The 22053-nt window shown below is 58.6% G+C and overlaps 4 protein-coding genes and 1 non-coding gene across 5 annotated transcripts; 2 read left to right on the forward strand and 3 right to left on the reverse strand.

Moving 5' to 3' along the window:
• Window positions 1-463: 463 nt before the first annotated feature.
• TRAVEDRAFT_30925 (uncharacterized protein) lies at window positions 464-2016 on the reverse strand. The gene is made up of 3 exons (XM_008043614.1): window positions 944-2016; window positions 575-873; window positions 464-502 (listed from the first exon to the last, which is right to left on the reverse strand). Exons 1-3 carry the CDS (start codon window positions 1859-1861, stop codon window positions 481-483), a joined length of 1239 nt encoding a protein of 412 aa, XP_008041805.1. The 5' UTR covers window positions 1862-2016; the 3' UTR covers window positions 464-480.
• A 781-nt stretch (window positions 2017-2797) lies between these two features.
• Window positions 2798-5424, reverse strand: TRAVEDRAFT_39409 (PIN domain-like protein; the record flags this gene model as incomplete). Its single annotated transcript, XM_008043666.1, has 3 exons — window positions 2798-3355; window positions 3509-3752; window positions 5264-5424. 3 exons carry the CDS (start codon window positions 5422-5424, stop codon window positions 2798-2800), a joined length of 963 nt encoding a protein of 320 aa, XP_008041857.1.
• Window positions 5425-8622: 3198 nt separating this feature from the next.
• Window positions 8623-8693, forward strand: TRAVEDRAFT_t161. Its single transcript has one exon. It is a non-coding gene; the product is annotated as a tRNA-Gly (tRNA).
• A 108-nt stretch (window positions 8694-8801) lies between these two features.
• TRAVEDRAFT_153311 (glycoside hydrolase family 16 protein) lies at window positions 8802-11509 on the forward strand. Its single transcript, XM_008044100.1, has 8 exons — window positions 8802-8961; window positions 9019-9059; window positions 9118-9146; window positions 9200-9280; window positions 10084-10285; window positions 10347-10481; window positions 10534-10601; window positions 10654-11509. The coding sequence occupies exons 1-8, from the start codon at window positions 8891-8893 to the stop codon at window positions 11116-11118; spliced, it is 1092 nt and encodes a 363-aa protein (XP_008042291.1). The 5' UTR covers window positions 8802-8890; the 3' UTR covers window positions 11119-11509.
• Window positions 11510-13668: 2159 nt separating this feature from the next.
• On the reverse strand, window positions 13669-21542 carry TRAVEDRAFT_66419 (uncharacterized protein). The gene is made up of 13 exons (XM_008044101.1): window positions 20409-21542; window positions 19931-20347; window positions 19498-19875; window positions 19332-19445; window positions 18913-19278; window positions 18792-18857; window positions 18651-18739; window positions 18436-18598; window positions 18119-18385; window positions 17993-18069; window positions 17666-17940; window positions 16866-17198; window positions 13669-16559 (listed from the first exon to the last, which is right to left on the reverse strand). The coding sequence occupies exons 1-13, from the start codon at window positions 21528-21530 to the stop codon at window positions 13771-13773; spliced, it is 6456 nt and encodes a 2151-aa protein (XP_008042292.1). The 5' UTR covers window positions 21531-21542; the 3' UTR covers window positions 13669-13770.
• Between the last annotated feature and the right edge of the window lie 511 nt (window positions 21543-22053).

The following is a 22053-nucleotide window of genomic DNA, read 5'->3' on the forward strand; positions in this document are numbered from 1 at the left end:
TCGCATCTCGGCTGTCGCACCCAAAACGCAATTCGTCCTGGGCTGTCCGCCAATCTTGTTCGTGGCGCGGCCGCCCGGGCCTGAGCACGGTGGGACGACGGCCGTGTTCGCTCCCGCCTCGTCTTCCCGTGCCCGTCTTCAAGCTCCGCCGGGTTCGCCACCATGCCCATATAGCGCGCGCGACCCGCCCCAGCGGAGACTTCGCGGCCCCAGCCTAGCAGCAGATAGCGCAGAAGTCCGCAGAAGAGAAAAAAGACCGAATTAGATCACAGATACGATAGCGATAATATGCAAGAGACACTTTCGAGAAAGCGCGATGGGCCACGCACGGCGGAAAAAACACCACTGCGTCCATCGTCGTGTCTGAGCCGTCCGTCCGTCCGTCCATTTCGTCCGTCCATCCGACCGCCACCCCCTACGCCGAATGACCGCGCACGCCGGTATGTCATAGGATCCACCCGCGCCCCTGCCTCAGATCCCTCATCGACATGCAGGCGTCCACCTGTTCGGTCCCCCGAATGAATGAGCACACGTACAACGGACAACAGACCCTGGCCACAGATCTCGGGCGCACCTGAAATGCTCCAGCCGCTTCCTCGCCGCCGCCCCCGTCCCGTCCGCCGACCCCGGCCGCGCTGCTGCTGCTGCTGCTGCCTTGGGCTTCGCCTTGGTCTTGGGTGTGGCGACGTCGTCCGTGATGAACGTCAGCCGCGTACGCCCGACGGCACGCAGCTCCTCGCCGTCAAACGAAGGCAGACTCGCCCGCTTGGCGACCTGCGGCGCACTGCGCACCACTGCCCGTCCAGGCGGACGCTGCCGTCCGTCCGGCGTCATCGTGGTCTCCCTGCGCCGGAGAGGGGTCTGTTGCTGTTTCTACGGGCAAATGGGATGAGCTATTGCCGCCGGGACGGGCGAGGAGAATACTCGGTAATGAAACACGTACCCGATCGTTGCCGCCACTTGCACCTCCTCCTTGTCCTCCTCCTCCTACACCATTACCTCTTACGCCCACACCTCCTCCCTGTCCGCGAGAGCCGCCCGGGCCGCTGTGGCTGCACGCCCACTTCTCCCGCCAGCCGCGCGCGACGCGGGCGTTAGCATCGCGTGCGACGCCTGCACCCACCTCCTCCAGCGGGTCTTCTTCGAGTTCTTCCGAGCTACCCTCGGCCGCAGCGGCTGCCTCCCTCGCTCTTACGTCTTCCCCACCTACACCCACCCCGCCCATTACGCGAACGGCCCCTCCGTGTGCGTACCGCCATTCATCTTCATACGCCAGTGTGTCCGCGTCCGCGTCCGCGGGCGTCACAGGCCCAGGGGTCGACGACGCCGTCGACCCGGGCCCGTCACCGTCCTCACACTCCGCAAAGTCCTCGCCCCCGCTCGTGACCTCCTCGTCCCAGTCGTCGAACGCGTCCCGCAGGTCTGGCTCGCGGGCCGCCGCACTCCGGCCGCGGCCGTCCTGCTTCCTGAAGCTTGTTGAATTTGAATGCGCATGCGAAGTGGAGCCTGCGGACTTTGTCGTACGTCCTCCGAATAATGGCGCCCGAAGGGGAACAAGGGGCAGCGCACGTGTAATCGCACGCTCGACCGTAACCACCGAGCCCGCCGAGCGGGACGGCCGTTGATTTCGAGGCAGCGGCGGGCTCGAGAGGATATCTTCCGCGTCGAAGTCGTCGCCCCACTCGCCCGCTTTGGGCCGGACGGGCGACGAGATGTCGGGCGAGTCCCACTGCGCAAGCGACGGCGAGGGCGACTCGTACCCGTCCTCCTGCGCAAGCGACGGCGAGGGCGACTCGTACCCGTCCTCCTGCGCGACTGCGTCCGCGTCCGCCATGAGAACGTCCTCGTCCTCATCGTCCATACACGGCACGTTCTCTTTCTCCAGCCTCTTCCCATGGTGCGACAGGCCGGACGGGCCAGCCCCTGCGGCGGTAGACACCGAAGCTGATGCTGACGCCCACTGCCCGCGGGCCCCTCGAGGGTCCGAGACCGATCGTTGCTGGGCCCCGAAGAACTTGGACGTGGTCGGCGTGCGCGTCGGCGGCGGCGCAGCAACGGCCGCCGCCGCCGCACCCGCACCCGCACCCGCCAGGCTGTCGCTGTGTCTCTTACGTTTCACGGCCATGTCGTGCTGCATAACCTCCGCGAGGGTGCGTTTCCCACTCTGCTTCCCAACGACCATCGCGGCGGCGGCGGCCGTGCCCGCGCTTGCCGGCCGCACCGCGCCCGTGCTGCCCGAGGCAGAGGTAAATGCGTTTGCTGAGGAGCCACTGGAACCCACGGGGGCGTGGCCACCGCCATTCGTAGTCGTCCCTGTGCGACCCGTCGCTCCCGCGGTCACTTCGCGCACCTGGGGTGGGGCTGGGGCCGGGGCTGCGGGGGCAATGGTGCACGCACACGTAATGAGCAGACGTCCTTCTGCGCGCATACGGCGCAGGAAAAGCGTAAACGACGCGGGACGCGCCCCTGGCGGACTTACCGAAGAATTTGTGCAAGGGTCCGGCGGCGGAGGCGCCGTGCTTCCCCGCGGCCGGCGCCGGGTCCTTAGCCCTGCCCTTGCCCTTATCCGGCCGGTGCGCCGCAGTGATGTTCATCGGAATCGCCTTGAGCGCGCGCGGGACGAAGGACGGGTTGATGTCTTCCATGGGCAGCAGGCTGATGGGGCACGCGTCGCCCTCTGCGACCTGCTTCGCGAGCGATGGCTCGATATGCCTAAACGGGCGCGGGGCACACATTATCAGCGGCGGGTCAAGTACACACACTCGCCGCGCGGCGAGCACGGAAAGGGGGACGATGCTCACGCTCCGACGTACGCCTCCTCCTCCGGGCCCCATGGCGCATCACCAGGCAGCGGCGTGAGGTGGACGAGGCAGCCCTGCGCGGGGTCGTACACGCGCTGGTGCAGGAACACCTTCTCCGCGAGCCGGAACGCGTCGAGGTAGCCCTGCGGGATCTTCTTCTTGCCCTCCAGGCGGAGTGCGCTCAGCGTGTTCTCCACGGTCTTGTGCTTCCGGAGGAGCGTCCACGCCGTCTTGAGTCCGATCCCGGGGATGCTGGGCAGGTAGTCGCACCCGCTCAGGATCGCCATCGTCCGGAATTGCGCGTCGGACCAGCCAACGAGCGAGAGCCCACCGGCGGCGGTCGACGCGATGGCTGCGAAGTCTTTGCGAGCGATGCATGTGACGGTGCTCGCAGCGTGATCGAGCTTGAAAAGCACGTTCTTGCACCCAAATACCAGCAGGTCCGAGTCCTCTGTGATAATTCCGTCGACGGCCCCGATCCGCTCCAGGTACGCCAGCTGCGCGTCGGCTTCGTACGGCGCCACGACGTACGGCACACCCTCTGCCCGGAGAGCCTGTCACAGAACACACACCGCATCGGTCAGCGCACGTCCTTCGACATCCATCCAGCACGCCCGCACACGCCCCGCGTCGAGAACGCGCGGGCTCATGTCGTGCCCGGAAGAAGCAGAACAAAGTTCCAGCTCAGGGGACAGGCGCGTTCTCACCTTGATGAGCTGATATGCCATTTGCGGCGTCACGTCCACACACTTGACATAGTACTCGCGCGCCTGACTGTGCTTGCCCTGTGCGGCGAGCGCGTTCGCGCGTGCGAGGTTCTCGTCCCGCCGCTGCTTGCGCTCGGCCTCGGTGCCCTGCTTGGCCGGGAGCGGGCCCCCGTCAAAGACGAGGTACGGCGTTATGCCGTGGTGGCGGAGTAGTCGCACGCGGTGCATTGCGTATTCCACGTATCTGGAAAACCAATCGCTGCGTCAGTCTATGTCCGCGCACCGGCCATGGGTAAAAAAACGCGTGGGCATAAGAAACAACTTGAACGTAAAATCCACAGGGGATTTCTCCGTGGTTAAACCGCACGGGTGCGTGGCCAATGTATAGGACGAAGGCGCCGGACTGTGTCCGTGAGGAGCAGAAGGCCTGCGGTGGCGGACACTTCACGCTCGTTTTACGTATTGATGATGGGAGAATGACCCGTCGATCTTGCGTACTACAAGGTTCTGCAAGGCCCAACAAGTTCTTCTCTATAAGTCAAGAAGGTACGCCAGCCGAGTGCCATAGCGGGAAATCATGTGCGCGCATGCGGCTTAGTGCGTGCGCCTTCTACGTTCCTGCGCGAAAAGGCGCCGGGAGGCGCCGTCTAGACAATGTTGGTAGAGACCAGGCTAGAAGACATAGAGTTACGTCTCCACAACGAAGAGAAGTTTTGCAGAAGAGAGACTGTGGCGCAGACGATATGCAACCGGCCCGGCCTCGAACTGCGAGGAGGTCCGGCGCGGGGCGGCGGACAAATGTCTAGGAACGCGAATGCCGAGTATCGTATAGTGCCTCGCTGTTCTGCACGGCACATAGGCATGTTCAGGAATCATCTATGGACGTCATGGATGGTGCGAGAAAAAGCCCGAAGTTTAACAAATGCATTGGCCGCCTGCGGACCATTCTTTTGGCCACAGCGCCGTACATGGCCCCCATGATTGAGCCCGAGAGATACGCTTCATTATCTAGACGTAAAAGGTTGGCGTCGAAAGCTCTATCATCGCGAACAAACGTCAAGTATATCCGTCTGTGGACGTCATAGAGCTAACGCAGTCAACTCAGAAGAGGATACCCCGACATTCCAAACATTCATATGCAACGTTCCCGTGCTCGTATCCCCATTGCACACTATTCCGACCAGATACCGTGCAGATTCCTCAAGGAAGCGAGGATATATCCATGACCACAGCCCAGCGGTCTTTGCGCATCAAGATAACATGGATCGCTGATGACTCAAAGAGTGCTGGACGTTGGGGCTGGCGCGGTAGCATCACCTGCTCCGACATCTGCCATGCGTTCACCGCCTGCCGTCAGTGCTTGGAGGCGACGTTCGCCGTCAGACGACCCACAGGCAATGTCCGGACGAAGAGGCAACACATTGTGTGCTTACCAAGGCCCAATGATACGCCCCATCGCACAGGATTTGAGCAGCATTCCGGGGTGTAAAGGTTAACGCGATATTCCGCGACCCGACAGGGTGCAACACGTTCTGAGGTCGTGTTCTATGAACCTGCTCGTTCCGAGAGTCCACGAATCGATGGGCATGCAGTTTGAGGCTCTTGCGCCATGGACGTGCATGCGAAGACGGCGCACAGGAGTACGCGGGGGATGCCGACGATAGGAAGTGACGGGAATGCCCTCCGAGCACGTGGAATGTCTCAAGGTGCGCGGATCCAAGTTCGAGACGAAAGCGGAAACATGAGGAGACTCACTTGGTGGTAGGTTTCCCTGTCGTGAGCTCCGGCGCGCATCCATACGAGCCTCGGTGGAGCCACACATAGCCGTCTACGGCGAGAGTTTGACCACGGAACTCGGAGAGTTTCTTGTTGGTTTGTATATCCTTGAGAAGGGGCAGGAGGCCAGAGATGCCCATATTCACGCGTCAAGAGCCAGATAGCGCGTGTCCGAAAGCATGAGCGTCGTCGAGAGCAGTGTGCGGGATGGCGGGGACGTCGTGGACGAGCGGAAGAACGATCGCGCCGCGTCGGGCACTTACCTTAAAAAGCAAGGTAAACAAACGCGTCGCGTCGCGTAACACCTTGCACAAACAAACGTCACATAACGCCCATACAAGCGCCCATTGCCTTTCTTTCTGACTCCAAGTCTTTTACTGGCCCGTCGTGAATAGATGCTCGCCTACTAGGCTTCAATAAGCTATGGTATCCTATTCTTCAAAGAAGGACAAACCTACTCTACATGCGTGTCTTGGCCATCAATCAGTACTTAGGAACGGTGCGTTGTCATTCGAGCCCAGCTTCGCCCGACGTTTGATCATCCTTTCAAACTAGGGTTCATGTACCTCCAGACGCAGCAATCGTACTTCCCTTCGCCATCAGCGAACGTTCGCGGCATAAGCACCATTGACCAAGCAGTCTTGTACTTTCTTCCGAAGCCAGGCACCGAGCGCATCCGTAACTCAAGTTGAAGTGTTTGACAGCAACGTAAGGCATCGGAACAGTTGTAGATGCCGCCTATAGCCGCCTACGAGTCCAGGTCCGTCCAAAGCAATGTCTCCCATCCTGGCGACTTCTCGTTCCATAGTACACCCAAGCTGACTTCCGTCCAACTGGCTACTACTACGAGCGACTCAACTGACACGCTCCAATGGCATACATCGAACTGCATGCGTACAACCTCCGCCCGAGAACGACCGTATCCCTGGAACGCCAACTCGACATCCAACCAACCCCACGCTTCCCTCTTCTCCCCCGTGGCTCGTTCTCCACACAAACGCGCAGCGCTCTACTCGACACCGACAGCGCTTCTCACGCCCGCCGCCAATTCTCGGGTGAACTTGTGGCCATTAGCACGGTACCTGCCCGTGTGAGGATGTGTCCCACCGCAATGAATCACCCGCCCCCGCGCCCTTCCCACCAGCACGCGCACCGCTCGGGGAGCACCCGCCTCCGTTCTCATCGAAGGGATTTGCTGTTCTGCGGAAGACCCTGGAGCACCTGACCCCCGCGCTCCCAGGACCGCCCCGTTCACGCGACCGTCGCACACAAGCTCCTACAAGTCGGGTACGCTCACGGACGGCGCGTACTGCGCCGCCGCCCTCGACCGAGGCATTACACACGCCTTCGAATACTCACACCCGGGGCGCGCTTTGCTGCGGGACGGCCGTTGTGGTCTCCGCATTCTCATACCGCAGTAAGCCCACGGCCTTCTCGGTGATGACAGCTCTAGCACTGACACCGTTCTTTCGCGTGGCCGCGTGCTAGTACGCCCCAGGCGCCAGTCTCTCGCGACCCGCGGCAGCCCAATGATTTGACTAAGGGCACGATTTGCAGGTACCTTTACTACCTCGTTTCCTCGTTCTCCACTGAAAATCCAGGGTATCGGCCCCTCTACGACCGGGTCCTCGGTATGACGCTGCCCTGCGGAAATTTCCATTAGATTCTACCAAGGGGTTTGTAGGTCACCGGCCACCCGAGCCCGTGCGCCGTCAGGTCCTGGTGGACATTTCGCACGAGCCAACGTCGTACGTCATGTACCACATGCTCTGCGGCGTATAGCAAGAGAAGTCCTTTATGATGAAGTACGTCTTTCGGCTCAACGATATGCTTTCAAATTTCGCAGAACGCAAGTCGCCACCATTTCAACATCAAATACGAGGCGCTCTCCAGGATGAGCTTCACAGCGGATGCGTTCCATCTCTCCAGCTCAGGTGTTATGAGCGCTCTTCCCCGTGCTTAGAGTCCAGTATCCTTGGCAACTAGTTGCTCCTCACTCACGTCGGACCGTAGTGCCCATAAGTAGGACCGCCTCTCGCGTCAAAAGAACGCGGACTCGTCGTTTCATAGTGAAGGCAGCATAGGGAGCTGTCGGAAAATTAGACAGATCCACGATATCTCAACCTCACCTCGATCAAATTCTTGGACACACCCGCGTCAATTTTTGCTCCTGCTCAACGGTAAGCACCTCGCCCTATTACACGTCGAGCTCGCTGAGACAAAAACTTCATAATAGCGCCGTTTACCCGGCTCTTCATCAATGTCACGGGCATGCCAGCCGTCAGTGTCCTCGCGGCCTAAATGAACCTGCGACAGCGGTCAGAACGGGGGTCTTAGGCACGCCTTCCGGTCACTCAATATTTAGCCCGGACACGCTAGGCGAGTCGTGGCCGCGGCCCCTGGACAGGTATAGTACGTCGGTTTCGTCTGAGACCGTACGTCGACCTAGGGCCCGCTCCAAGAACATACGAGCTTGAATGCCGTGATAGCGGGATGATACAAATCCTTCGCCAGCCACCAGGGTAGACAATCCTACTAGCTTGACATCAATTGGTGGCAAACGGATAGTCGAGATACTAAGTACTGCACCGCTGCGGCTGCGCGGGGCCGACGGACACACTCGGGTACGTGTGCTCAGTCTTGACCCGTTGAAACACTCAATTCTGAAGATATTTTTGACCGGCTGTCTCAAACCGCCTTCTGCGGACACAAGCCATCTTCAGGTGCGTAGCATTGAAGCTAGCATGCCCGAGCTCACCACGCTCCGTGAACAACCGACGCACGGCGACGATGGAACTCACGGCACAAAGACGTTTCACGCTTTATTTTCTCCGGCAGTTCCGGTGCGTAAAATCCATGTCTTCCGGGCACCGATTCACGCGTCATGCCGAAATGTTACGCAGTTTGATACCCTGGCCGGGGTGACGAGATCCCTCATAAGCCGCGCTCACTCCTGCCGTTTGGGCTTGGATCGGGTATGTTCCAGAAACAGGGAATAGCCTAAGTAAGCCTTCGCCGGTGGGCACTGTAGAGGGCATGACATATACATATGCATGCGCCGTTTGAAACTTGGTGTAGGAATCGGATTGTTCAATACGCGGCTCAGTACATAAAAAACCTTCCTGCCGCTCTCAAAAAAGGTACATCTGTGATGGGGCTTATATTACGCATCTCCATTGCCGCAATATGCGTCGGGAATAAAGGGAGTACAGGAGTAGGCGTTTGCGCGTGCCAGTTCAACTGAAGGTACGGGGGATCTCTTGGGAGGGCTCCTTATATGTGCAAGGGTGGCGAAACAGCTCACTCGATGATAGGTGCCCATCAGGGACAACACGTAAGCATTAATGGGGTAGTGGTAACCTGGGTCGTTGCCATCGACCCGCCGGGGGTTCGATTCCCCCTTAATGCATCTCGAGGTACCTGGACACTTTTTGCCGCCTTTTTGCCGAATGCGGGGAAGAGATGCCGAGGCGGTTGCCTTCGAGGCTTGTTCTCGCATCGCCTCGCACATCTCTCCTTCCGACTCTCATCTGGTGCTGCTGGTCTTCACGTTCCGAAGGATATATATTCGCTCACTTCCGCACCCTGTCTCTACCACGAACCACCATGTCTTTCAGGCTCTCTGCCGCACTCGTCTTTCTCCTAGCGTCTCTCTCTGCGGTCTCTGCCCAACAATGGTACGGCACTGTCAACCTTTCAAACGCGACGTGATCTTACCATACCAATCTGGACAGTAACGCGACGTCGCTGTGCCCGACGGCCAACCCTTGCTGCAGTGAGTGACACCTAAACGCCTCCGTTGTACCACAAAGGCCAACCTGGACCTCGCGCAGGTGAATTCGGTTTCTGTGGCACCGGCAGCGTACGTCTAGCTTTCCTCGCGACGCAGATGGTTTGGCTGATGGATATGCGCAGTTCTGCCTCGGCGGATGCAATCCCCTCGCCTCGAACACTCTCACGTCGTGCTCCCCCGAACCTGTCTGCCAGAACGCCAACGTACGTGCCTGTTTCTGTCGTATCCTCTCCAAGATCTAGGAGAACTAGCATGTGCTGCGGCCAACGGAGAACTGCGCGCGGTGGCGGAGTGCGGCGGAGGTTGCAGCTGTTCTCTCGTGCGGCGTACACAGCCCGCTGCTTCCCCCCGGCGCTCCGTCATCACATAGCGGCCGACCGGCGTGTTCTGGGCAGCCGCGCGGAGCTTAGCCTTGAGGCCATTGCGACGCGTGCCAGAACGGCGAGTTTGCATTCCGTGCTTGCGTGAAACATACCCGTCAGACATGAGGGCTGCGCCTATGCCGCAATGGGACATGCAACATGAGCTCTAGAACTGTGTCAGCGCGCCACGCATATCTTCCAGGCCCTGGAAAGATATTCGGAGGGCGTTTGTGCGGATGAGATGTACGCTCCCGTTGAGCCCAGAGTCGGATGAGGCCTAATATACGAGGAGGGGCTGTTCTGCTCATGCTGTCTCGTGTTGCGCGGTACTCATTTCCGCTTCACGGAGCCCTCGCGCCGCGTGCGGCGGTGTGTACACAGAGGAAATAGACTGCTCATGATACTCACAAATAATTCATACGCGGGTCACGACGTGTCGAGATATGGCCCGGGCTCGTTCTGGGGGTCCGGACGGGATAATTGTCCGCATCGTGTGCAAGGCATGCGTCCTTGGGCATACACTTTGCTCGCTTGGGTCGAGACGAAACTCCGTCCTGGAACAGCTGGCAACTCGTGTGACCCCAGTGCACAGCTAGTGTAGAAAGCTCCTCTTTGAACGACCAGAGTACTCACGTCCTCCGCAGCACACGTTCACAGACTTCTCGCGTATCCTCTCGAACGCGACCTACTTCGATGGAAACGCTACAAAGTACGACTGGGTCGTCAACTCGGGCAACATCATCAACTCCACCGCGGGCGAGCTCGGCATGACGCTCACCCAAGACAACGGTGGCACGCGTCTGAGCTCGACCCGCTACGTCCACTACGGCAAGATCACCACCCGCCGTACGTGCATCTTTTGTTTTGCTTGGGTCTGTTTTCTGACTGGACCATATGGTGTATGCAGTGAAAACCGGCAAGTGGGGCGGCGTCGTGACCGCTTTCATCACGATGTCCGACATCAAGGACGAGATCGATTGGGAGTTCCCCGGTGCACAGACTACCGAGGGCCAGTCCAACTACTTCTGGCAGGGTGTCGTCCGTAAGTCCATCGCTCTATTTATACATGCATCCTGTGCTCAATCACTTCGCAGCTGCACAGACTGCCGGCGGTATTCACGGCAACCTCACTGACACCTTCGTCAACTACCACGACTACACTGTATGTCTTCGAGCGCACTCCGATGCGAGTGCAACGATTAACTCCCGCGCAGATTGACTGGCAGCAGGATACCCTCACGTGGCTCATCGACGGCAACGTCGTGCGCACGCTCAAGCGCTCCGACGCGACGGGCTCAGACGGCGTCAGCCGGTACCCCAGCACGCCCTCGCGCATCGAGCTCAGTATCTGGCCCGCCGGCATCAACACCTCCGCGCAGGGCACGATCGACTGGGCTGGCGGGCTGATCAACTGGAACGACCCCGACTACGTTGCCGCAGGTCACTTCTACGCGCTCGTGAACTCGGTCTCGGTTGAATGCGCGGACACGAGCTCAAACCCCGCGAACGCGCAGTCGTACGTGTACGGTAAGAACGCGTCCGCGTTCACGCCCGCGGTCGACGTCACGAACCAGACGACGGTCACGAACGGCGCGCCGCGTGCGTTCGGTGGCGTCAGCGGCGTGTGGTCGATGCTCGCCGCTGGTGCCGCGATGGCGCTCGGCGCGATGCTTGCGTGAGCAGCATCACAGACCTCAGTTCCGGATGGATGATTATCTTGCTACGGGTTTGGACTGGATCTAATATTTTATCGGGGTGGATATCAGATCGTGATGTATGGTCGCTATCGCCCTCGCTATGCACCGCCGCCACGGTGTGTCTTGTTGTAGGTCCGTATAGCACCATGTCATGCATGGTCTCGCTTGGTCATTCTTGCATATACCCGGTTTTTTCTAGCTCAGTGCGGTGTAAGATCGGATGTAGGATGAGAGCAAGTTAGCAAGTAATGTTCCTACATCATGCACTGCACAAGACCACAGGCGACCGTCGGGATATTTATTGGTAACGTTCATCTCGTCTTGTAGCGGCTATGCGACAGTTTGTCGCTTGTTAGCGAATAGTACAACCACCATCTGTCCGCGCTACCGGAGTCATGATTCACCGCCCTCCGCCCTTGTGACAAGAGATCATCGCCAGTACAACTCGTTAATCAGCTTGCTTTTGCCGCTCACATCCAAATTGCTACAGCATCGCACTGCCAACAGCTGGTCATAAAAATGAAAGGTTCGTGCGGCCAACTTCTAATTTTCATACATCCTCAAAGCGATGCTGATTTACCCGCAGCTCTCTAGCGTAGAAGTACCAACGCTTAGACATAGCTAGCGCTTCGTGACGCCATGGCTGGCTCAAGCCAATATCCAGACACGACCCGGCGGCGGATTCGCCGACAATAGGTCCATGCATTCGCCAGGGCCCCTGTGTTCTGTCCCGCCATGACCTCGGGGGTCAGGGCATTGTTGCTCGGAACAAGGAGCGACGCACGCCCGGACATTAATTATGAGCACAAGGGAGGCCCAAGCACCGAGAGGGTGCGCGGGGTATATAAAGTCGGAGTACGACGACCTGGGGATGCATCCGCAACCTCCCCACTCCCCTCACCGAGCTAGTTCTTCCTACCAGACGATCCACCCTCGGTGAACATCATCGACAAACAGCAACTAAACTATGGACCCGCCGCCATTCTGTGCCCCTGTTCTCTCCCACTTCCGCCACATAATTCTACTCTATCCGGCTTTCCGTCACATAATTCTACTCTACCCCGGAGTAGGCATCACCCCAGGGACCCGTCTGTGAGGTCCGCGCGCCGCGCGCGGTGTACGTGGAGGTGTGAGTGTGTGGAGATGTACGTCCATCTCCCCTCCTGCGCGCTATTTCTTGGCTAACCTGCAACTGCTTTGTAGGTGGCACTGGCGTCGTCGTCGACGGGATGGCTGTGGAGGGGTCTCTGCGAGCGAGCGGCGGCGGTGCAGACCTCGCCTTTCAACCGTGAAGATCGCATACAAGCGGGAATACGGGCCCCCAGAGGCCACCGAAAGCCCAGCATCGCAAGGGCCGATGCCCGGACTACAGCAACGTGTACTGGCACGACCCAAAGCGACACACAGTCAGTGTCGAGCTTCGTATCGGTCATGGTCTCGTCGTCGGTCACCGAGCACCCGCGGCCCCGGCTTCGAAGCTGAGCCGATACATATCAGCTGCCTCTGTGACAGGCTACGGTCCCCGCCCCCCCCCCCCCCTTGATCTCGTCCCCCCGTCGGGTGTGGAAGGCCTGCGGTAGCAGCCGTCTCAGGACGGCTCGCTCGCCGGATCTGTCGCCCCCGACGCGCTGTTTAGGTTGCCACCGGCATCCCCATCCGCCCCTCCGGCGGCGCGCTAGGCGACCCGTCCATATCCTTCGAAACGCCCATACACGAAAGACTCATCCTCGTCCAGTTCTTCCCAGAACTCGGATTCGCCCCTTGCCGGTACTGGCCATTCCGCCATAATATAGCTGAGGGTGCTTCTTGTGTTGGAGCCCTTCTCGGCGACGCTCACGCCTGCGGACGACACGGTCCACTTCGCCGCACGACATCGTGCACTGCGACGCACCCTCCCCATGCCCCTCCCTATCAAACATGGACCCATCCTCGTATCCCTCCCCACTCCCGCCTGCGGTCACATCCTCCCTGGTCGTGTTCGAGTCTATGGACATGGAGGACGAGCCTACGGACGATGTCGCAAACTCCGTCATACCCCGCGCGATCCAGAGCTCTCGGAAGAAGTCCGAACCCTACTCAATCCGGCTCGCAGTGGCCAAACTTAATGTAAAGACCGTTCCATAAACATAACGTCCCTTTTACGTCAGATTGCATGCGAGGGTATGCTGATCTACGTCTGTGGTTTGTGGGTAGGGTGCGCACAGACATACGTGATTATGTTGATTGGATACACGCCTTCAAAGCTCCGAGTCGACATAACAACCTCGTTGTGGGTAGTGGTCCGAAGATAGCCGAAGCCTTGTCACCAGGCGCCAGGACGAGTGCATGAGTGGTTCAGGGCACGTTGGGCACTCATTAGCTGGTTCTTCTCTCCTCACAGCTCGCCCTCGCTATACATGTAGCCCAACCCTTCATGATAGATAGAGGGGATTTAGCGGCTAGCCATGTTTCCGAGGCGATCATTTACCGCTACACCAGCTTCAGGATGCATCCCTAAGATCATGACAAGATCCACAAAAGTATAAGTGCTATAGAATATAATCCATGAAGAAGCTCTACAATATGCACTGTACAACAAAGATAGCAATAGCGATGATCTAACATGAGCTGGTCTCTATACCACGACTACTTGCGCTATGATTGTCCGCCGAAAGGCTCCTCCATATCCACCATGATGCCGCTGTCCTCCCCGCCGTCCAGATCCCCGTCCTCCCGCCACTCCTCAATGAGATCCTTCGTCTCCTGTATCAGCGCCTCCAGTGCCTCCGCCCTCGACCACGCTCGAACCAAGCCTTCCGGCCCCGGCCCGTCGTCCACGGATGAATCCATGGAGGACACTGTAGCCAGCGGCAGCGCCGGATAACCCAGCATCGCCTGCGCGACACGTACCCGCCGGTATGTCGTTCGCACAAGAATCGGCGATTCGACGATGATCTCGCGCGCAAGCCCAAGTGCACTCCGCGAGGCCCCCAGTGCACTCCGCCTGCCGCTCGGGGACGTAGAGCGCCGCCCGCCGAAGTCACCGACGGGGGAGAGCGGGCGAACAGGTCCTAGATGCACGATCTTGGGTCCGGAGTCGCGTGCTGCGCGACGGGAGGGCGTGAGCGGACTTGGCATGAGCGCATACCCCGCTTGTCGCATTCCACCGTCGTCCATGAGGGTCTTCCTGGGAGTCGAGGACTGCATGCCGAAATCGTCGAAAGTGGGCAACGAGACGGAGTTCGTGAACAGCGTAGAGCTGCGCGGCGTCGATGCGGCGGAGTCGGCTGCTCCCAGGAAGCTTCGCCGGGGTTTCGAGAAGATATTGGAGACGGGACGACTCCGGGGGCGAGAACTGACGAAGTAACCTGGGCTCACAGAGCCGCTGGCAGCTCCCCCAGTGGCCGAGAGCTCCTGGTGAAGCGCAGCAATCTTCTCCTGCATGAAGATGCGCATCTGAAGGGCTAGCGGGTTGCGACGCAGACACAGCCACTCGATCAGAGACCATGTCATGTAATCGAGGATACGAGGCCGCTTCTGAGTACGCTGAGCAGCCAAGGATGGTGTGAGGGAAGGCGTGAGGAATGGGTTCTCGTCCGGAATGTTGAACTGTGTGGCTTTGGGGGAGTGCGTCGGAGAGGGGGGCTCGGAATAACCGCCTCGCGAGGGGACCGCAAAGGACGCATCCCCGTCTGCCAGGGCCTCTCGCAGAATAGCGCCAATTTGTCCCCATATCCCGGGGAGAGCGACTGAGATATCGTGTTCTGCCCGCGTCATGATAACCTTCAGGATCTGCAGAGCGATCACGAGGCCCAATGCAGGTTTCGGGTCGAGGGTAGATGAGGACGTCCGGCTGTCAGTTGACTTCCGTCGTTCAACGCCTGGTATGGAAGTCTTCGAGGTATCGCTACGAGCGAACTCTGAACGCTGCACGACAGACAGGACGTACACCAGTAGGCGCATCCAAGCCTTAGAGTACACATCCCTGCGCCATTTCTCTGCCCATTGACTATCGCTCGCGAGCTCAAGAGCCGTCTTCATCCGCAGGACGAGAGGGAGAACGACTCCGGAGAGGAATTCGTATGTTGGCTCTCGCTTCTCCAGTTCGGCTACGACATCCGCGCCGACCACTAGGAGCGCTCGGTCCAGAAGGTTAAGGACGCTACCTCGGATGGCCAGGTGGAAGAGAAGACCTGCCGAGGCGGCGACTTCACAAGCTTCTAGACCGGCGGCGCAATACTGTGAGACGACGACACGGGCGAAGGCGGGTTGGTTAGCGAAAACGGTGTCCGAGGCAAGTGTAGCGACCACATCAAAAACGCCAGAGAAGTCGACTTCAGAGGAGTATGATGAGACGATGGGAGCGAGGTCGGCTAGGAGGGTGACGGTTTCCTTGAGCTGGGGGTGCGTCGGGCGAATGAGCACGGCTCGCACGTAGTCTGCTAGGAAAGTGGCCACGCGGGGGACGCTAGCGCGGGAGTCCTTCAAGATCATTTTCACGATCTCAAGTACGCGTTGCGAGGCCAAGGAGGACAGATGTCCGCCAGCTCGAGTGAATCCGACTACGACGGAAAGGTAGTCCACCCGCATAGCCAGCAGGTCGCTAGGTAGAGAGGAGTGGGACATGCTCGCTTGTGTTAGACCGCTTTGAGAAACCGTATTGGGATCGAGTTCGTCGACATGGGAGTTGCCCTCTTTCGCCTTCGTGACACCCTTGTTCAATAGGATGCCGCCCAAGGCTGTGATACCGTCCCGAAGAACAGTGCGAGTCGATGCGGATGCATGGTATAAGTGCGGCGTCAGGAACAACAGGAACCGAAGGAATTGCTGAGCGCGGAGGATCGTGGGGTTGTGCGCGATCACAGTGAGGAAAAGCCGCACAAGGTCGTCGAGGCCTAAACGCTTAGTGTCGAACTCGTCGGGAACATCGACAGTGACCTGATTCTTCCCCTGCGCACTACGATGAACCGAGGCAAGGAAGGCCTGCGGAACACGTTCGGCGATGGTGACCATGATAGCCTCCTGTTCTTCAACCTTTGTGAGCGCACTCAGCGCGGCGACTTCGGCGTTCTGCGATGGAGGGTTGCTCTTCAGCGTGGCAAACAGCGTGAAGATGTTGAAGCACATGGTGGGGCCATCGGCTCCGGGGAGGGCAATCACGTTGGACATAATATCGCAAGTTTGGAAGACGAAGGATTCCTGGTGCAACGCGAAGAACCGGTTGACAGCAAACTCGATGATGGAGCGGATTGTGGGATGTGACTCGGCATCGCAGTCGCCCACGAGGTCCTCCCCGAGAGACACCCCGCTCGGGTCAAGAGACTCCAGCTCTAGCATCCAGACGAAGGCAAAGCGTCGGCCAGTCTTCGTTGCAACTATGGTCGCACTGTTCCCGCGGCTTTCGCTGTTGACCAAGGACAGCGACTTCTTTGTCGCGAACACCGCTAGGAGCCTCATTCTGGACCTCATGCGGGATGACCCGACAGTGCTTGCCCGATCCGTGTTTCACAACATCTCGGGCGAGGCCGGCGATGTTGTGTCCGCTGTGGCTACTCTTCGGAACTTCCTCCATTGCGAGTTTGTCTTGCCACCAGGGATGGCTCACCACGTCCTCAACCATCTTGCCGGTTTCCTCAAGGCGTCGATGCGGCATACCGAAGCTGTGGACCCGCTACAGGCATATGGGTACACCTCGCCGCTCATCGCGAAGCTGGTTCCCCAAGTCAGCAAAGTCTCCATGCGCGACATACGGCGAGCGAAGGTCGACATGCTGTTCATACCATCCGGCACCTTTTGGTGGAACGATGCTGCTCCTATGGGACCCATGTTCCCAAGAGCGCTGGAAGGTCCCCGCAATCCATTCGAAACGCTTCCGCCTCCAGTCGTTTGGGTGACGATGGTCCGCATTGCGCAGAACATGCTGATGTTGAACATGCTTCGCCGCAACGCCCAGGATGTGAAGGTCGTCCGCAAGAACCTCACGGCCCTTGTGCTTCCGCTGATGTACGATGCGAGCCATGGAGAGTCCATCCCTTTGAGTGCATACATCCCCACGAAGAAGTCGACTCGTCCTCCATCGAATCCTGCACTCACCGCGTTGTCATTGACGCTTGTCCGAAGCCACCTACTATTGCTTCATCAGGTCTTCCGAGCTACCTCTCGACATCTCAATGATCGCGAAGAGCTGGGGCTCCTACTCGACGGCCTGAACCGTATATTGCTCGCACATGGCGACGACGTGGGGGTTGTAGCTCAGGCTATGCTCAGTACGCAATTTTCGACACGTTTGCTGCTACGTTCTCTCGATTCACTCTTGTTACAGACTATTTGGTGGCAAGCACCCGGTTCCGACGTCTCTTCACTTCTGGAGGCGGTTACACCCTTTTCATGCCTGCTGTCATCAAGGTCTAAGGCTCAGGACTTGGGCTGGGACTCGGGGGATCTGGCTGCCCCGCATCGCCGTCTGCAGTCGAACTGAGAGAGTCTAGCTGCAGAGTAGGGAGTCGTGCGACAGGCGTCTTGATCCACTGGGTCTTCGGATCCATCTCACCACGTTCCTCCGCCCACCCGACCTCTGAAAGTCGCCGCCGAAGCTCGAGAGGGAGCACATGGCCCTTACTGTCCTTGAAATCGTTCGGGTCCTCCTCCATTTCGAATAGGCTGGTACCGATATCCGTGGGGACAAAGACAATGGGAGGGCGAGTAAGCTTGAAAGGACGCCTATATGTCCGGTCCAGAATGACTTCTTGGCTCAGGAGCTGGAAACGCCAGCTGGAGATTGTCGCGATTCGCTCAAGAGTCGTCCGTCGTATCGCCGCATCCTCGCTATGTGATTTGATCAGTGCGAGTTCAGATGAGTGGCCTTGGAATGACATACTTCTTCAGGTCGCCATCGATGAGTCCCGTGAACTCCTCGGGAATCTTCTCAGCACATTGCATGATCAAGAAACACGTCTAACATTTCATCAGCATTAGACCCCAGGCACAGTGTCAGCACTCTTACCGGAGCCACGATATGAGTAGCATGGTCATCTAAATGCCTATACCATAGAATTGGCGTGATACGCATGTAGTCATTCGGGGTAAGCAAACCAGAGACCGTGACGAGTAGTTCAAGACCTGTGCTCTTCTGTTTGTCTATGAGACCGCGCAGCGTGGTGAGCTGATCGCTGAAAACCTCTTTCGAGGCGTCCTCCACGCCTGCTTTGGATGACCTCTTGTTGTATGATTGACGTTCTGTAGGAGTAGCACCTACAACAGTGGTGCGCCGCTAGAGACGCCTTGAGAACCGCCAGTTTTACGCGCCAGGGGCTTACACACCTTGCCGCCGCCGCCGATGCCAGATTTGGCCTGCTCGTACAGCGCCTCGATCTTCTTGAGAGTAGCGTAGACTTCTTCGTCGTCCATCTCCTCATCTGGATCGTCTTTGCCATGGAAGGAGTATGACGAGGTCCAATTCACCACGGAAGGTAGCCACGAAGCCCTGCAGTCGAGATATAAGACAGATGCATACGCGCAAAGTGGGATGCACAAACGGTTTGAGCGTTCGCGAAAGCAGCCTGCACTCTCGGAACAGAGCGCAGAGGATTAGTCGTGTAGAAGCAGGAAGGAGAGTGTGTTGTTCCTGTACGACCAATGAGACAATGTCCAAGACGAATCACATCGGCAGACTGTACCTTGTTTGCTATCAGCACGCCTAGCCTCCCCTCCAGATACATGGCGAATCTCGCAGAGGTCGCGAGCTGCACGTAACAACGTGAGTTCACGTGCACGAGTCACAGCATATTATCTGCTCACCACCGCAGGGTCCCTGGTCTGTCTGACCCGCCTCAGATGCTGTATCAGCTCGACCGTCAGCACCAGCTGCCCGTATCGTGCATGCCCCTTCCTAGGCCCATCGTCCGACGAAGTCGACGCAGTGCGCGCCGTTGGATCTGACATGAGCGCCACGGACACCATTTCCGCGTCGTGCGTCCACAGCGCCGGAAAGAATCGCGCGACGGAGTATAGTGCGCAGAGCTGGTTCGCAATCGTAAGGTCCTTCATGGACGCGGCGCACGTGAAAACGGGTTTGAAGAATGCCTTGGGGCAGAGGTGCGCGGCGTTATCGAGGAAGTCGGAGAGTGGAGCACAGGGCAGCTCGGGTGGGTCTTCCGTTAGCCGCTGTTGAGATTGTCAGCGACTCATCTCTATCTGCGAGGGGAAGTAGTACTGACGTCTGTGAGTGGAGGCAGTAGTTGTGGAATGACCAATAATTGAAATTCCCCCGGAAGCTCCTCGAGAAGCGTAGGTAAAAGACGCAGAATGATAGACCACTCTGTGTTCGCAACCTACAAGACAACCCTCAGCCATTCATTCGCATACATTCGAAAGAATACTCACGAAGTCTCGCAAGGACTTCTCGAGGCTCTGCTTCCACAGCCCGCCCCCCTGGAACCAGTGGCAAATGTACACCACCAAATATTCTCGATCGGTGCTCCCGCGCACACAGAATAGCTCCAGGACGAGCCGAACGATGTTGTTGCGCACGTCGCCCACCGCCGCGAACGCGTCGTCCTGCATTGTCTCGACCTCGGGCAGGATGCGTGTGCGAAGCAGGTAAATAATCGTGTTCGCATCCTCAACCGCCGTGCGCGCGTCGGGGAGCGAAGACGAGAGTAGGGAGATGGACGCGTTGATGAAGGACGTCAGTTTCCGCCAGTTCATGGTCGTGGTGAGGGGCGTGAGCGCCGTCGGCGAGTCAACGGAAACCCAGTACGCCTGTGCGGTAGGTAATTAGTGTGGTGACCAAGGATGATCTTGAGCAGCCACGGACCTCGAGCAAGCGGTGCAGGGCCCATCTTCTAGCAGCCACCGACCCAACCTCCAAACAGCCAATGACGCTGTCGGCGACGAGAATCTCTCTGATCATCTTGTCGTTGTCGCTCTTGTATCGTACGCCAAACTCCTTCTCGAGCGCAGGGGGTAATGGCGTACCCGCTTGCCCATCCTTGACTTTGGCGATGTATTCGGCAACGGTCTCCGCTTCCGACACTGTGTCAGACGAGGACCGCAGTACAGCAAGGAGGGAGAAGAGCGTCTGGAGCAGCGTCTGCATGATCGCCGGCGTCTCTACGCTGAACGTCTTCTCCCGCGAAAAGAGCAGTGCTGAGAGCGTCCCGAGGATGCGGCCGCGCGAGGAAGAGTGCACCGACGCGGCTTTGCAACACCAGATACACCGATCCAGTTCGGCCTGCAACGACGAATATCATGGAATGAGACGTGGATAGGCGCAGGCATACAGGAACACGCACCTCGTTCGACGCGGGTTTCCATGTCCTGATCACGTACTCGTACGTCTCAGCCGCTAAGTTCTGCTCAGTGCCTATCTGAGGGTTCGCATGCGGGCCAAGAAAGGGTACAAGTAATGCCGCGAGCACTTGCGTCTCGCATGGGAGTGTCCGCGGCCGGTTCTCCGAGGTCGAGGACGTTAGTGCCCTGGCTATATGCGTAACCGTCGGCGCCGCACGAGATGCCGCACCCAGAGACATGACGCTAGGCGGTCTCTTCAGGCTACCGCCTGTAGCTTGTCTCGCGTGTCCCATGAGGCCCCCACCTGTGGCCTGCCTCGCATGTCCCATCACTACGCCGCCGGCGGTCATCACCGACGACCCAGCGGTGGCTAGGAAGGGTAAGTGTAGTGTTGACCCAATGGTGTTCTGCGGGACTGGCTCCGCCTTCGTGCGCGTAGGAAGCTCTCCGAAACGCACCGCAAGACAAGCTTTGCGGATCTCCTCTGTCAGACGGCGGGTCTCGTCGTGTGTTACGTCGCGCACTTGATCGACCACTTGCCGCATGGACTTCTTCGGTCCGAAACGATACCCTCGAGGAGTTGAGGGCCGCGGTGTCGACGGAACCGAAGGGACTTGTGTGCCCTCAAGTGGAGGTGTAGGCAGAGGAGGTGGGGAGGTCGAGCGGACCGAGCTTGACGAGGCAACGACAACGGACCGGATAGTGTCCCAGCGTCGGCGGGATGGCGAGGGCGGGACACTGGAGTCCGTGGATGGTGTAGACAGTCCATTGGTGCCCAGGTCGAGCTGCGGGGGCACTTTCGCTCGTGCATTGAGAACACTTGCCTTTGGGGTGATCTCCGAAGAATTCGGCGGGTCCTCTTCCTCCGGGGACTGCACCACGCCTTTCTCTGTCCAAGCCTCCGACCCAGCGTTGGCGAACGGGTCTATCCCATCTTCGATCTTCTCCGCCAAAGTGAGGAGGTTGGATGACGCATTGGACTGCTTCCTCCAGTGCGAAGCGTCGCTTGTTACTGACGCGGAATCGGACTCTGAGCTAGTTCGTTTCTTCTTGAGATTGTCGAGAGAGAAGAGTCGTCGAGGAAGAGGTCTGCCACCGGACGGCTTCTTCCCTGGGGTGGACATTACAAGGTCGTCTATGCGCAGTGTAAGCAGTGTGTTACGATGCGAGACCGTCGGAGAGCAGGAGAGACGAGCACCAAGTCCTCCTGGTTCAGAGGAGAACCCAGACAGCCAAGACCATTTCCCAAGCTCCTGCAGATGTACGCGGCACCTTGGTACATCAGTCTCACATCGCAATTCATACCTTCTTTCCGCGCTCCCATGGCATCCCTGTCGATTCTGCCTCCACCATTGCATACCACAGAGGTGGACATGAGCTGATTGGTATGAAATTTACTCACCACGCGCAGAGGTTGGAGTGAAAGACCTCGCTCACACCTGCAACCCCGAGCCCAGCCGACAGTATTTGAGTGGTTCTGTCCTATGTTGCTCGGGCCGATGTCCGTAATGTCGGATTACCTATCCTGAAGCAAAACGAGAGTACTGTGCAAGAAGCCGAGAGAAGAGACACAAGTACTTGGAGGAAAGATATATTAGCGAAGACATGAACGGTGCTGAGGCGACCAGCGCAGTCCCGCACAGCACA

Source organism: Trametes versicolor (genome assembly GCF_000271585.1).
Source record: "Trametes versicolor FP-101664 SS1 unplaced genomic scaffold TRAVEscaffold_10, whole genome shotgun sequence".
Classification (NCBI taxonomy): Eukaryota; Fungi; Basidiomycota; class Agaricomycetes; order Polyporales; family Polyporaceae; genus Trametes; species Trametes versicolor.

Bases quoted from the DNA above. Each gene is read 5' to 3' on its own strand.
- TRAVEDRAFT_66419 (XM_008044101.1), bottom strand. From the start codon at position 21,530: ATGTCCACCCCAGGGAAGAAGCCGTCCGGTGGCAGACCTCTTCCTCGA. The intron at 18,386-18,435 runs GTGTGTAAGCCC...AGGCGTCTCTAG, and splicing joins GCATCGGCGGCGGCGGCAAG to CGGCGCACCACTGTTGTAGG. The intron at 17,199-17,665 runs GTGAGATGGATC...CGGTGAGTGCAG, and splicing joins CGGGTGGGCGGAGGAACGTG to GATTCGATGGAGGACGAGTC.
- TRAVEDRAFT_30925 (XM_008043614.1), bottom strand. From the start codon at position 1,861: ATGGACGATGAGGACGAGGACGTTCTCATGGCGGACGCGGACGCAGTC. The intron at 874-943 runs GTACGTGTTTCA...ATTTGCCCGTAG, and splicing joins CAAGTGGCGGCAACGATCGG to AAACAGCAACAGACCCCTCT. The intron at 503-574 runs GTGCGCCCGAGA...GGGACCGAACAG, and splicing joins AAGCGGCTGGAGCATTTCAG to GTGGACGCCTGCATGTCGAT.
- TRAVEDRAFT_153311 (XM_008044100.1), top strand. From the start codon at position 8,891: ATGTCTTTCAGGCTCTCTGCCGCACTCGTCTTTCTCCTAGCGTCTCTC. The intron at 9,281-10,083 runs GTACGTGCCTGT...CGTCCTCCGCAG, and splicing joins CTGTCTGCCAGAACGCCAAC to CACACGTTCACAGACTTCTC. The intron at 10,482-10,533 runs GTAAGTCCATCG...ATCACTTCGCAG, and splicing joins CTTCTGGCAGGGTGTCGTCC to CTGCACAGACTGCCGGCGGT.